Source organism: Poromitra crassiceps (assembly GCF_964638095.1).
Source record: "Poromitra crassiceps genome assembly, chromosome: 22".
Lineage (NCBI taxonomy): Eukaryota > Metazoa > Chordata > Actinopteri > Beryciformes > Melamphaidae > Poromitra > Poromitra crassiceps.
In genome coordinates, this window is record NC_139647.1 from 4,535,732 (window position 1) to 4,551,265 (window position 15,534).

At 49.2% G+C, this 15,534-nt stretch overlaps 2 protein-coding genes across 2 annotated transcripts in view; one reads left to right on the plus strand and one right to left on the minus strand.

The window, feature by feature from the left end:
- LOC310796326 (transmembrane protein 150A) overlaps positions 1–15,534 on the minus strand; it is a 243,518-nt gene that overhangs the window by 36,882 nt on the left and 191,102 nt on the right. The gene's annotated exons all lie outside the window — the stretch shown is intronic.
- The window catches only part of marchf8 (membrane-associated ring finger (C3HC4) 8), a 121,969-nt gene that overhangs the window by 27,582 nt on the left and 78,853 nt on the right, over positions 1–15,534 (plus strand). The window contains exon 2 of the mRNA XM_083658191.1: positions 5,273–5,467. Coding sequence (XP_083514317.1) covers positions 5,375–5,467 — 93 coding nt within the window. The 5' untranslated portion in view covers positions 5,273–5,374. The remainder of the gene's footprint in view (positions 1–5,272; positions 5,468–15,534) is intronic.

Genomic DNA, 15,534 nt, shown 5'->3' on the forward strand with positions numbered 1-15,534 from the left:
GTCTGTCTGTCTGTACGTCTGTCTGTCTGTGCCAGGACAAAATGAATGTCTCCACTCTGACTTGTAGCGTTCCAGCAGAGGCATCCGTCCAACACGGGGGCATGTCGACAGTGTTTTCCCCCTCATAAAACGTTGCTCTCGTAAAGGGATTTAAAAGCCAAGTGTCCTTGGAGGGAACAGCAATCAAAGCAGGAAATCATGATTGCATTCTGCCAAACTGAGCGATGCACGAGGAGGCGAGCCTCAGTCTCACTGGAAGTCACAGTGTGAATATGTGCTTGCAGTGGCCGGGACAATCCAATCAGGACTTCATGTTCTAAATGATTCTCTTATGAAGCTGTAACCTCTGGATTAAATCAGTCTCTCTTCTCTCCTCCCTGGTTATGCCATGAATGTCCACTGATGAAGACTGCGTTGGCCCCTCGGGTCCAGGTTTAGTCATTACATGAGGTTGATTTACTTTCAGTCCATAGATAGGCCATGCCCCCATGCCCCGCCACCCATCTACGGTACAGCACCCCTCCCAGGAAATAGTTCCAAGGTCCCTGTAGACGGTGCTATAGTGTTGTGCAGTAACGTAAAGATTGATTGATCCACAGCTGAGTTTCTCTGCCTGGTTACACACATGAGGACTGGAGAGTGCACTCACAGACATGCCTGCCGGGGTCCTATCTGACAGCTGGGACAGAGAGGGGAGGGGTCCTATCTGACAGCTGGGACAGAGAGGGGAGGGGCCTATCTGACAGCTGGGACAGAGAGGGGAGGGGCCTATCTGACAGCTGGGACAGAGAGGGGAGGGGCCTATCTGACAGCTGGGACAGAGAGGGGAGGGGTCCTATCTGACAGCTGGGACAGAGAGGGGAGGGGTCCTATCTGACAGCTGGGACAGAGAGGGGAGGGGCCTATCTGACAGCTGGGACAGAGAGGGGAGGGGCCTATCTGACAGCTGGGACAGAGAGGGGAGGGGTCCTATCTGACAGCTGGGACAGAGAGGGGAGGGGCCTATCTGACAGCTGGAACAGAGAGGGGAGGGGTCCTATCTGACAGCTGGGACAGAGAGGGGAGGGGTCCTATCTGACAGCTGGGACAGAGAGGGGAGGGGCCTATCTGACAGCTGGGACAGAGAGGGGAGGGGCCTATCTGACAGCTGGGACAGAGAGGGGAGGAGCCTCGTGGTATGGCCAACTGGATAACGGTAGAGAGCTCAGCTGAGCAGAACACGCATCAAGGCGGGACTTGGATTGAGCTGGCAGAGAGAGAGGGAGGACATTGAAAGGACTAAATTGTCTCTTGTTAACACGAGGGGTCTTCAGTGGAATACATCTTCTGCAGTCTTCTTCCTCTCCGTGGGCCGATGCAGCAGTCAGGAGGACACTCCTCTGATGGACGTGTGGTCACGCTGTAGTAGAGGACAGGCCGTTCACATGCCTGGAGCATCGCCCCTGTCACCGCTCGCTCACGCCCCCTGGAGCTGCTAACAGGTCAGCGTCACGCTGTGACCAACCAGGGAGGTTTGTGATTGGTTGGAGAGTTGCCAGATTGGTATTAATATTATTGCACGGCGGCTGGAAATAGCTAAATCCCACATCCAAGAGACCTTCTGATAGTTCGATTGACACATCGAGTTTATCTGTGTTTAAAAAAATGATTTACACATAATTGTTGAATGGAATGTTTTATATGAGGAAGGAGTCATCCTGGCTGCCTATCTGGCTCATTGCTTAGCCCATTAGTGCAATCCCTCTATCCCTCCCGTCCAACAAAGACTTGAGGCTTGAAACAGTCATAAATGTTGATTCTTTAGAAGTGACTAGCTTGCCGCTGACGGAGGACATCGAGTCATCGTGTGCGTCACTTGAAGCTCCGTCAGTCAGTGTGTCGCTGACGCTGTGATGCTGCTTTTTATATCGTTCAGCTGCAGCCAGAGCTGTCATGTGACTGCTGTCATGTGACTGTGAACCACAGTGCACAGAAATGCACAGAAATATGACACAGCTGGTGTGTGTGTGTGTGTGTGTGTGTGTGTGTGTGTGTGTGTGTGCGTGCGTGCGTGTGCGTGCCTGGAGAGGCCTCTCCTGGGTCCGAAGCAGAGGCTTGAAATTGGGGTAGAACTGAGCTGGGGCCAGGGAACTCTCCATGGTCCTGGAGGCCGAGCAGTGGTTTTACTGTTTTGTCAAAACATGAAAAACTAGGGCGTCAGGGCCAGCAAGGCCTTCTCTGCTGGCCTAGAGATTGTCAAAATCCCCCCCAAAAAATATTTTTATATTTAGGGGAGGAGCACTGAAGGCGGTGTGAAGGCCCTATTGTAATGCAATGAATTATTATTTTCCTCCAAATTGATAGCATTTCTGAGGGCTAAAGGCCGTTTCACACCGGTGCGGATCTCCGTGCGAATAATCGGCACGGAGATTTGCAACCAAATGTTTGAATGAGTTGCAATTGAACCTTGCACACCGAGGCGGAACATTCGTGCGGGGGTTTATTTTTCCGGACGGACTTTGACTTCCGCGGATTTTCGGATGCGGCAAAGATACGTTTGACCAATGAAATCAGAAACATTGGCTATGTAATTACACAGTATGGAGCTGCGCTGCTGTTTGGCATGGTGATGATTCAATTTGTGTTCATAGCCTACTGTAACGTTACAGGCTATCTGCCTTCCTAGCGTGAACGTCCCCGCCCAGTTTCGTCGTTTATTGACAAACACTGATCCCTCGTATATCGTGATTTTTTTTAAAGCAAAAGACGGTAAACAAAATAAATGACATGAAAATGCTCACCTCAAACACACTGCCAGTCGTTGTTCAGGGTCCATAGGTTTGCAGTAGTTTGTGTGTTTCCTCATTATGTGAGGGGCTATCATCCCCAACAGAGCCTCAAATTGCTCAACTCCCATTCTGAAATACTGCCTGAAGCGACCGTGATACAGGCGCAGCTCCTGGACCAGCTGATGAAACTCGCCATGTTCTGTGCACCTCTCTAAAATTGGGTGAACCCAGTTTCCTCTTTCTCGTTTGTTTTCTCAGCAAAATGAGGAACAGTGGTCGTCATCACTGCTACTACTACTGCTTGACTCCATCGTGGGCTCTGCTCACTGTTTTTTTCCGCAGACGGAAAATGAACGTGGGAATGCGAATAATTCGCACCCGGACCTGTGTGTATAGTTTGCAATGCGGAAAATCCGCACGAAATTTTGCATCGCATTTCGCAACGCATTCCGCACCGCACCAGTGAGAAACGGCCTTTAAGGTGCTTGAAAAGTTAGGAAACGTCGCACTTGCTTCGGTGTGAAATCGTGAAAAATGATATATTCTATGGGTCTTGCGCATGGGTGTGGCAAAATGGCTGATTTGGTAGGCACATGTCCAGTTTCCCCAGTCCTTTCCAAACCCACGAACCAACCCAGTAACCATCCTGCCTAAGAATAAAAACCTGAGCATAACCGACCTGGTGCACCTGCTAAATACAAGCCTCCTGCTGCTCGCTGCAAGCTGGGATGGAAGTGTCTGGACCCCATGGTGCCGGTGATGCAAGTGTCTGGACCCCATGGTGCCGGTGATCACCAACTGGCACCCGCTCTGCAACCGGCTGAAAACGTGGCAGATCACCAACTGCACCATGTCGTGCCACAAACCAGGCACCTTCTGGATAGTTCTCTCAAGTCACTTCCTGTCTGGCTACTTCTTCACTGTGACTGAACGTTCTCTCAAGTCACGGATGAAGATGGAGCAAGATGGTGACTAATCTAACAAACAAACAATCAGTTTGTGTTGTAGCTGTACACTGTTAATGTCACCCTCCAGTGCTTCCCTCATCCTGCGAGGAGGAGAGCTGTGCTAAGGTGCTTCCTGTCTGGTACCCTCTCTTCTCCTCTCCTCCTCTCCTCTCCTCTCCTCTCCTCTCCTCTCCTCTCCTCTCCTCTCCTCTCCTCTCCTCTCCTCTCCTCTCCTCTCTCCTCTCCTCTCTCCTCTCCTCTCCCCTCCCCTCCTCTCCTCTCTCCCCTCCTCTCCTCTCCTCTCCTCTCTCTCTCCTCCTCTCCTCTCCTCTCCTCCTCTCCTCTCCTCTCCTCTCCTCTCCTCCTCTCCTCTCCTCTCCTCTCTCCTCTCCTCTCCTCTCCTCTCCTCTCCTCTCCTCCCCTCCCCTCCTCTCCTCTCCTCTCTCCTCTCTCCTCCCCTCCTCTCCTCTCCTCTCCTGGCACTGAGCTGAGACTGCCAGCTGTTGGCGTGGCAGCAGATGTGACAGCTGACTGTGTGCCTGAGTGACAGTCTGAGATCATGATGGCCTGATTGTCTTTCTGTCATAATAAGGCCTTATTAGAGTGGAGATATCAGGGCTGAAGTGAACTCTGCTGGTTCTTCTGACACTGAGGAGCTTCTCACTCCAAAGTCTTTTTACACTCATGCTGCTTTCTGATTACTGCTGTTTCACTGCATCTCCTCCTCCTGGTGTCTTTCTTCATGCTGTCACTTTCACACTGTACAGCTGGGAGGTCCCAGGCTTAAGTGGTGTCAGTGGCAGTACAGATGGCTGCAGTAACTGAAGTAAAACAGTGTGAACGCTCTCGTGTCACTCCTCTTCAGTCAGGACAGCCCCCGTACTGCTCTGTCCTCACACTCATACTGCGTCCTTATCAAATCAAGACGGACAATACCACACACCACCACCGCTGTGCTCTCTGTGTGGAATTAGCCTCCCTAAATGTCCAGGCCTGGTACATAGAGTCAGTAAATGTCCAGGCCTGGTACATAGAGACAGATGTCCAGGCCCGGTCCATAGAGACAGATGTCCAGGCCTGGTCCATAGAGACAGTAAATGTCCAGGCCCGGTCCATAGAGACAGTAAATGTCCAGGCCCGGTCCACAGAGACAGTAAATGTCCAGGCCCGGTCCTCCATAGAGACAGTAAATGTCCAGGCCCGGTCCGTAGAGACAGTAAATGTCCAGGCCTGGTCCATAGAGACAGTACATGTCCAGGCCTGGTCCATAGAGACAGTAAATGACATCCTAGCTATAATCTGCATTTTCAATTTGGGTTTGAAGTTTGAAGAACCGTAGCTGTCGTTCAAGAGGCCATTCAACGGATCAAGTGTAATGTCTTCAGATAGACACAAGTAATGGAGCTGTTCCACTCTGCTTTATCACTTTCATTTCCTGTTTCTTATTGTAGACTTTTATTTTCATTTCAGCCGTCATCTATACAGTCTGCATGTATAGATTATCTGAATGTGATTCTATTCTCTCATCTCTCCCTGTCCTCTGTGCCTCCTCTGCAGGGCAGCGTGGGCCAGGTGTAGCACTTCAGACCATCATGCCCGTTGCTCCGGCGGCGGCACAGGACGTGTGTGTGTGAGCGCCCCCCGGTGGGCTCTGCTGGGATGAACATGCCACTGCACCAAATCTCCGTCATCCCCCGTGATGTCACCTCCTCTCGGGGGTCAGGCGGGAAGGCCAAGGACAAAGACAAGCAGGTAAGAGACGAGTCGAGGGGCCACGGGTGTCTGAGGCTGGGGGGAGGGGTCACGGGTGTCTGAGGCTGGGGGGAGGGGTCAGGGGTCTCTGAGGCTGGGGGGAGGGGCCACGGGTGTCTGAGGCTGGGGGGAGGGGTCACGGGTGTCTGAGGCTGGGGGGAGGGGCCACGGGTCTCTGAGGCTGGGGGGAGGGGCCACGGGTGTCTGAGGCTGGGGGGAGGGGTCAGGGGTGTCTGAGGCTGGGGGGAGGGGTCAGGGGTGTCTGAGGCTGGGGGGAGGGGTCACGGGTCTCTGAGGCTGGGGGGAGGGGTCACGGGTCTCTGAGGCTGGGGGGAGGGGCCACGGGTGTCTGAGGCTGGGGGGAGGGGCCACGGGTCTCTGAGGCTGGGGGGAGGGGCCACGGGTGTCTGAGGCTGGGGGGAGGGGCCACGGGTGTCTGAGGCTGGGGGGAGGGGTCAGGGGTCTCTGAGGCTGGGGGGAGGGGTCACGGGTCTCTGAGGCTGGGGGGACACGAGAGGACACTGGGGACACTAGAGGACACTGGGGGGACACTAGAGGATCGGCCCGATCTACTTCCTGTTTCCCCAGGCCTGGTTGGGCCTGATGATCAGCTCAGATGACCTGGTAGCATGAGAGATTTACACATTCAATCAATCTAGATGTTTGATATTTCCAACCCTGCATCTGCACAACTCCCAAACGTGTGTGTGGGGATCAAAGATGTATTTCAAGAGTGGAGAGACTGCCTACAGCTAATGAGAGCTGTTCTTTTTGTCTTGTTGTTTTTAATGAGACGATGGCGGAACTGTATTTGACACTGTGGCGTTTGTATTTGAAAAACAATAACAAAAAATATTTAAATATCCGCACTCTGTGCAGCACCTTAATAGTCCGTCCAGTTGAAAGACATCAGCCCACACTGGACTGAAGACGGACTCTATCGACCGTTCCTCTCACCTTGAATGACCCTCAGCGTGAGAGCTGGTGTTTGTGCGAACACTCTGTCAAAGCAAAGCTCTTGATTGAGACAAATGACGGTGCCTTCGCCGCAGGAACGAGTTTAACCTACTTCTTCGACTCCGACCTGTTTGTTCACCTTTGCCTGAAGCTTGTCGCGTACCTCTCCCATCCTCCTGTACCTCTCCCCTCCTCCTGCAAAGCTGTGGCAGATCATTCTGTGCCTTTCTCTTCCTCGTCCTCTTGTCTCCTCTGCTGTGTGCTTGAAGGTGATTGGTCGCTGACACTAATGAGAGCGCTGTCACCGGGGAAGTGTCATGGCTGTCGAGGCTGTCATGGTGTCTGGGTCGGGTGGAGGAGGAGGATATGGGGCGGGTGGAGTCGGGGGGGTGCACAGGAGAAAGAAGTGGAGTCTGCTTTGCCATGCGTCTCACACAAACAGATGATTGGCTGCCTGTGGACAGGACTGAACAGAGGTGGCCTTGCATCTAATGAGAGCGCTCAGCGTCTGATCTGCGGTTCCTCTCCGTGTCTGAGACCTCATACAGCATTTATTTCTGCTTATAAAACTCTCGGCGACTTGTAACAATGTTTGCTGCAGTCTCTCTAAAAAGCACCTGCTCTCCACGTTCTCCGTGCTCTCCGCTGCTTTAGAAAGGTCTAAAAATCACCTGCTCTCCACGTTCTCCGTGCTCTCCGCTGCTTTAGAAAGGTCTAAAAATCACCTGCTCTCCACGTTCTCCGTGCTCTCCGCTGCTTTAGAAAGGTCTAAAATCACCTGCTCTCCATGTTATCTGTGCTCTGTGTGCGTGTCTCTGGTCTGCTTGTCTCATATTGGCCCCCGACAGATCACAAAAGAGCCTGGGTGCTGCCAGCGACATACACAAATAAACACACACATCTTCAGTTTCATTCAGACACACACACACACACACACACACACACACACACACACACACACACACACACACACACACACACACACACACACACTTCATGACTCATTTGGTAGTTCACACCTCAAAGTAAGCACACGATCTGAGTTTGTGGGCACTCAAGCAGTCAATGTGAAACTCAAATCACACCTTCTCACTGTGAAAGTGAAAATGATATGATAGGATTAAAGTGTGGTTATGTGGCGTGCAGGACGTGTTGCTGGATTAAAGTGTGGTTATGTGGCGTGCAGGACGTGTTGGTGGCATATTTTGACAAGGCAGAGTAACAGAACTGCGTGTCCAACTCCACCTTCTCTGTCTGTGTCTAGTCTCAACACCAGACCCATGAGAGTTCTTACTTACGCTGATACACTACGTTACTGCATGCTGCAGAGCTCTCTCTGGGTCTGATACACTACGTTACTGCATGCTGCAGATCTCTCTCTGGGTCTGATACACTACGTTACTGCATGCTGCAGAGCTCTCTCTGGGTCTGATACACTATGTTACTGCATGCTGCAGATCTCTCTCTGGGTCTGATACACTACGTTACTGCATGCTGCAGAGCTCTCTCTGGGTCTGATACACTACGTTACTGCATGCTGCAGAGCTCTCTCTGGGTCTGATACACTATGTTACTGCATGCTGCAGATCTCTCTCTGGGTCTGATACACTATGTTACTGCATGCTGCAGAGCTCTCTCTGGGTCTGATACACTACATTACTGCATGCTGCAGAGCTCTCTCTGGGTCTGATACACTACGTTACTGCATGCTGCAGAGCTCTCTCTGGGTCTGGGACACTTTCCCTCAGCCGGCTGGTTATGGGAGGGAACCGTTCACTTGGTCAGTCATATGCCAGTGATGGCTTCAGTCCTCTTCAATCAGTAACGACTTTGTGATCAGACGACACGGGAGGCGCAGTCTATTTTCCGAACCGCTCTCTCATCGGTGCTACGACCTGTCACTCATTCAATTTCAACCCGCCTTCAAAAACCAGCAGTGGCTGTGAAGTGGCACAGACTCACTTATGTAGTATGCGGAGCGCAGCGATTCAACGTAATATTTGAGTCTGGGGAGAGACTAGTCTGTGTCCAACTCCACCTTCTGTCAGTCTGTGTCCAACTCCACCTTCTTTCAGTCTCCCCCTCTCCCTCTCTCCCTCCCCCTCTCTCTTCCTCCCTCCCTCTCTCTCTCCCTCCATCTCTCTCTCCCTCCCTCTCTCCCTCCCTCCCTCCCTCCCTCTCTCCCTCCCTCCGTCCCTACCTCTGTCTCTCCGTCCCTCTCTCTCTCTCTCCCTCCTTCTCTCCCTCCCTCTCTCTCTCCCTCCCTCTCTCCCTCCCTCCGTCCCTACCTCTCTCTCTCCCTCCCTCTCTCCCTCCCTCCCTCTCTCCCTCCCTCCATCCCTACCTCTGTCTCTCCGTCCCTACCTCTCTCTCTCTCTCTCCCTCCCTCCCTCCAGCTGGCTGAGCCTCTGTTATTCCCCTCAGGAATAAGGGTTGAAGCGGCGGCCATTCCTCTCTTCAACATGGAGAAAGGAGAAGTGAAACACTAGTGTTTACTCTGAATGCTGATCAGCTCCATGCTCCAGCAGAGGTTGTATGCGTGTGTGCGTGCATGTGTATGTTTGTGTGTGTGTGTTTGTGTGTGTGTGTGTGTGTGTGTGTGTGTGTGTGTGTGTGTGTGTGTGGGTGCCTAGAGTTTAGTCACAGAGCACAGCCCATCTGGCCCTCTTAGACAACACAACTGCTCTTTTTAGCACCTCGAGAGAAAAAAGACTAACTTTCCTCTACTTAGAATTCAGCGTTAGTCAGCTGCCTCTTCAAAGAGCAACACATCTTTAAAGACCCTGGAGACCTTGAACTTTTCTCTCTCACCATCCCAGCCTCCACACACTGTGCCTTTCCTGCTCGTGCACTGAGGCTTTCCTGCTCGTGCACTGAGGCTTTCCTGCTCGTGCACTGAGTCTTTCCTCGTGCACTGAGGCTTTCCTGCTCGTGCACTGAGGCTTTCCTGCTCGTGCACTGAGTCTTTCCTCGTGCACTGAGGCTTTCCTGCTCGTGCACTGAGGCTTTCCTGCTCGTGCACTGAGTCTTTCCTCGTGCACTGAGGCTTTCCTGCTCGTGCACTGAGGCTTTCCTGCTCATGCACTGAGCCTTTCCTGCTCGTGCACTGTGCCTTTCCTGCTCATGCACTGTGCCTTTCCTGCTCGTGCACTGAGGCTTTCCTGCTCGTGCACTGAGGCTTTCCTGTTTCCACGTTCAGGTGAAATTGTGTTTGAGTAGATAAAAGGTAAAAAAAAAAAAAAAGAGAAGGCAAATAACTCCGTGAAAGACTTGGAGAGCGACGTGATGCTTCTTGAAAGAAGTTCTGACAGTTCTTCTTCTCAGCTTTGGAAAATAATGCGGTCAGACTTATTTGAGTCTGGGGTGTGTTGATAAGGCTTGCAGGGAGCGGATTAGAATGAAAGAAGCTCTGGTACCGGGTGGCAGACGGGGAAGTAGAAAAACTCACCTTGTTTTGGTAATCAGGACTTCATTCGATAGTTCACATTTTTTGACGTGGGGTTGTATGAGGTAATGTACTACATGCAGTAGAATGCAGAAAAAATAAGAAAACGTAAAAAAGGGGGGGGGGGGGGGGCAGATAAGAAGCTTCCATACTGCTCACCTGGCGCAATCCAAGTCTCCACAAGCCCTGAGATGGCAAGTTGACTTGAAAAGACATCATTTTACACCCTGTTTTTTAGTTGAAATATAGCCATATGTGCAGCTGGAAGTGCTCAAATTCTACGTCGAACACCTGGCTATACAGTGCAGATTTCCAGTTCTGTGCTGGAGTCGAGGACAGCAGAGGGCGCTCTCTCCTCTGATGTTCGCGGGTTGATACCAGCCGCCACAGTGCCGCCAGGCGCCCAGAGCATCATCACACACTGACCACAGCAGCAGCAACTCCTAACACAGCCTCCAGGCTAAACACACAAACATTACAGCCCCATTACTAGTCCAGCTTTGTTTTTTCTCAAATTCCATATTTTCTACCTCTGATAATAACTGTATTCTCGCACCTGGTTTGAAGGGAATTGGCTAAGGTGGCAGGTAGCGGGCAGCCTGTTTACCTAAAAAATAATAATTAATTCTGCAGATGTGTTTAAGAATATTTTCAAATATGCTTCCCAACCCCCGAGGCAGGCAAACATTGGACAAACATTTGCTGGATCCTAATCCTAACTGTCCAAATCAGTCCCGTCCAGATTGTGGCGCCTGGAGGAACCGGCAAATGGAAATGTCAGGTTAATTACCCAGAAGGCCTTGGGGCGGCGTGAGAAAGGCATGAAATGCTGAATTATCAGGAGAGGGAGTTGTTTTACCTGTTGTAGTGACTTAGGCTCATCCTGGTGTAGCTGTTCTGAGGCCAAACAGGTGCGCTGGCCTGTCTGTAAAGCAAAAGCTGGAGAAGGAAGATAACACCTAGGCGGATTAGGATTCTCCCTATTCTGGGAGCTGTTTTCACAAAGGTATCAATGGAATGTGTCAGCAGACTAGCCTGACTTTCCATATGTCTCTCCACCTCCTCTCGCCTCTTGGAAATTCAGGAAGAAACATTTCATTCTCGAGTCACTCGGATGCACTAAATGGTTGCTCCCTGTGATGTGGAATCAGTTAGTTTGAGACTAGAGCAGCTGTTTTCTCAGTGTCGCTGTGACAGTTTTTCCTGCATTCTGGCCAGATTCAATATGGATAATTACTGCTGTGATACCTGTAGAGCTGCAGCTGTGTTCTGCTCTCTGCCTCTTGGTTCTCGCTCGCTCACTCTTTTCCTTCCGAGTCTGTCCTTTTCTTCTGGAAGCACAGATGCAAGCAAGGACGTGCGCACCTGGCTGGCAGGTAGCCCCCCCCCCCCCCCCCACACCCCAGCAGCTGCTGTGGTTAACCAGGCGCTCCCTGAGGACTCTGGCTGTGCTGCTGCTGAGCCACTTCAGGTTGAAGTGGTAAAGAAACATAATGAGATGTGCAGGAAAAGGACAGGACGGCCGGGCCTTGGAGGAAGGACGTTGCGTTCACCTTGCTACAGATTCCATTAGGACTAACAGCTGATGTGATTGGCTCTGCAGGTGAGCTTGATATTGAGACTTACCCGCTGTTATGGTTGACCCCCCACGGCCTCAGAAGATGTCTGTGAGGAAATGCCAGTCAATACTGAGAGTCCTCTAAGCTGCTGAATGTGCTGCTGGGCACAATCTGATGTAGGAAAGAGTGGAAGGAAGGAAGGTTCTAACTAAGCTTGGCTGATTCTCCATCATATCGAAGATCGTTTAACACAGTCTGTCCTGCTGCCGACCCTATCTATCTATCCATCTATCCATCTATCCATCTATCCATCTATCCATCTATCCATCTATCCATCTATCCATCTATCTATCTATCCATCCATCTATCTATCTATCTATCCATCTATCTATCCATCTATCTATCCATCTATCTATCCATCTATCCATCTATCTATCCATCTATCCATCTATCTATCCGTCTATCTGTCTGTCTATCTATCTATCTGTCTGTCTGTCTGTCTGTCTGTCTGTCTATCTATCTATCTATCTATCTATCTATCTATCTATCTATCTATCTGTCTGTCTGTCTGTCTGTCTGTAGTATAGCTTAATCCAACAGAGTGAAAGCTCTTAACCTACTAACCTACAGTCTTTTATTCAGCCCAGCCAGACGCTGCAGGGACAGAATGTGCAGCATACCATCGCATTCAAAAAAGCCCTTAAGGCCAAGTTCACCAGAATACATTTAACACATTGAGTGCCACAGCGCTTCAGTAAAATTGTCTGCAGCCTGTGCCAGATTCACTTCCATTCAGTTGAAAACAGCTATAGAATTTTTTCTATTATGGCTATATTGACGGGGCTGACCTTTAATGAAACATTGAACACTCCTGCTTCTTCCAAAGAAGAAATTTTGTTTCTAGACAGTTCCATTATGAAATGGCAGCCTCTGAAAAAAGTGCACTTTCAAGGGTTTTCTGTCGTTTTTTTTTACTTTCCAAGATATAGTCACTTTTATGAATACCTTTTGCACTCTAATTTCGAGCACATTCACTGACTCTGGCTGGTGTTTTCTGATGTGGTGGCGTGGTGCGGTTTCTGTGCAGCCTGCGTGCCTCAATGTGTTAAGGTCGCCCATTTAAATTTCCCACATCATAAGTTTCTCCTGCCCCAGATTCTGAAGATGTCTGCGGCCGTGCTGACTGCAGTGATACAGGCAAACGAATGGAGAAGCGACAGACAGGAGGACCGAGGGACAAAGACTCAGATGAAGTTATTTGTAGGAAGGAGACTCGTGAAAAGGCTCAATGGGCCGGTCCTGTCTCGTCTGTTGTCCATCCAGACGGAACCTTCTGCCTCCACTCCGCGCTCTCCGTAAAGCGTCTCCGCGGGGCGTGTGCACGTCTCCGTGGGGCGTGTGCACGTCTCCGTGGGGCGTGTGCACGTCTCCGCGGGGCGTGTGCACGTCTCCGCGGGGTGCTTAAACATCTCCGCACACAACTCGCACACAGCAGTTCCCCTAGAGTCAATGACTGAATGGTTATAGTCATATTAGAAGAGAAGTTATTCTTCATTAGGCACCTTCCTAGAACTAGGCAGTGCAGCACTCAGGGTCTAACCCCAGCTCGGTTGCTGCCTTGCTCAGGGGCGCTGACAGGAGTGTTAACCTCTTTCATGTCTTTGATGGCGGACAGTGCTAACCAACCACTGAGCATGTCTGTGTGCTGTCAGTCACCATGACTCGGGAAAGAACTCGGCTGCAGCCACACTGAAAGGATTTCTGTCTGTTGGGTTTTGGAACGCTAATGCTATAAAATAATAATAATGAAAGAAAAACATCGCTGAAAACATCCAAAACACAAGTAGAGACTGTTTAATATCAAAGAAATAACATTCTACTTCAAATAGCATTTAGTTGTACTGTATTTGACATGATTTGAAAATGTTTACCAATCAGGATCAACAAAAAGATAGACATATGGGGCTGCTTTGGTAACCTTAGCTAACATGAACATTAACAGTTCGACAACGTAGCATTTAGCTACACGCCTCATTTGATGTCGTAGTCACAACGTTTTCCTTAAGCTAGCGACAAGTTGCAGCATAAAAATAGCCTTAATGCTCCTTAATGGGAAATTGAGCGCGTCTCTTTGATGTAGCGTAGCTGTATCCACTTCCAAGACGGCGTGCACATAAGCATTCATAATCAATAACGAGTAGGATTCATCCTGGACTGTTTCCACGTTTCTCATCACTTCATCACGGCCCGTTTGTCTTTGAGCAGGCCTCTGGCTCTCACCTTATCTCCGATGCTAAATGGATGATGGCACTTAGACTTTTGAGATGCAACATCTTTGTTCAATTCCAGACACTTCATCTCACTACAGTTCACATTTGCATCGATTTGAACGTGATGAGAATGTGATGCCTTTCTGTACCTTCACAACTTACACAAAGCTTTTGGAATTATAGACTCAATGTGCTAATGTATATATATATTTTCCATTTGTTAGCCAAGATCACAAAATATAATGTAAGCGTTTAAGCTTTTTGTTCATGTCCAAATGCATAACTGATTGTCGTTTTATGTCCGAATTTCTATGTAGATATTTTTGCAATTTTATATTTAGCTGTTCAATTATGTCTAAACTTTCCTGACTTGCCTTTTGGTAGGAAAATCATACCAACAGACTCTAAATCAAGTCCAGAATTGGCTAAATCGCCAATTCATCTGTGTGATTACAACACCACTGCACCACTGAGAGCTTTACTGTACGCGGCATGACGGCCATTACCTGTTATTTAGACATTTAGAACAACAGCACCAGTTTCCCCGTTATTTAGACTTCAGACAGGAGAACTATACTGTACAGTATATCAGAGAATGGCTGACAGGGGCTGTAATTATGGTTCTATGTAAACAATACATGGATATTTGGTCTCTGTGTTCATTAGCTGTGATGGCAACTCCAACTCAGCTGCCTCTCAAGAGTCTAATTAGCTTTCTCCCTTCATCTGGTTTCCCCGCCTGCGTCTCTGTGGATCAAATCATGGACGCAACACTCAGAAATCCATGTTGCTTCTCTCACCTCCAGTCTACTTCCAGGTGAAAGGTGAAAGGTGAAAGGTGCTCAGACAAGACGAGTAGATTCAATCAGGGAACTAATCTTATGCATTTTTCTCCCCCATGATGCTTTATTGGTGGAAAAGCTGTTATATTGATGTTGAAAAGAAAGACAACCTTCACCAGGTGCTCCATGCAGGTCTGCAGTAGAATTAGAATAGCAGATGTCAAGGAGCTGAAATCTTCAGCAGGCGCTCTGAGTCCCAAGACAAAGATTCATATTGTAGAGAGAAGAAATAAAACATTATTGTATCTCCAGGCCAATTCCCTTTCTCTTTGGCATTGACAGTATATTTTCCTTTTATTAATAAGTTGCTGCGACAGGTTATATATATTTTTGTGGGATAAACATTGCCTAGGGCTGCATTTTCATTTTCGACTAATCAATTAATCATTTTCTCTATAAAATATCAACAATACTGACAAATGTCCGTCATAAGAGCCAGAGCCCAAAGTCACTCTTAAATGTCTTAATACCAGCAGCCAAAAAAACAAAACTGTTTTTAATTACATGAAACTGAGAAAAGCAGCAAATCTTAACTACGCGCACTCAATACCTAGGCTGTGTGTGTGTGTGTGTGTGTGTGTGTGTGTGTGTGTGTGTGTGTGTGTGTGTTTCCAAGGTTAGTGTGAGTGAAATGTTCTATGGCAGTGGTTCCCAACCTTTTTACACCAAGTACCACCTGAGAAAGTAGTTGGCTCTCCAAGTACCACCATATGACCGACGTTAAAATACAGTCTATTCAGCCAGGCCTGTAGCCAGGGTTTGAGAAATACCGAGGTCATTTTAGCGCGGCGTGGGGGGACCAGGGGGGGCTGTGCACCCCCGGATAGAAAATTTTGTCCATTTTAAAGTAAAATGCTTCAATCTGGTGCACTTTGAGAGCAAAATGAAGAGGCTAGATCTATAAAGAACTACATACATCATGTTAGATTAATATCCTCTTTACTGTGCTGTTGCTTTAAAATGATACAAAAAATAAATGTCTCCCCATATGATA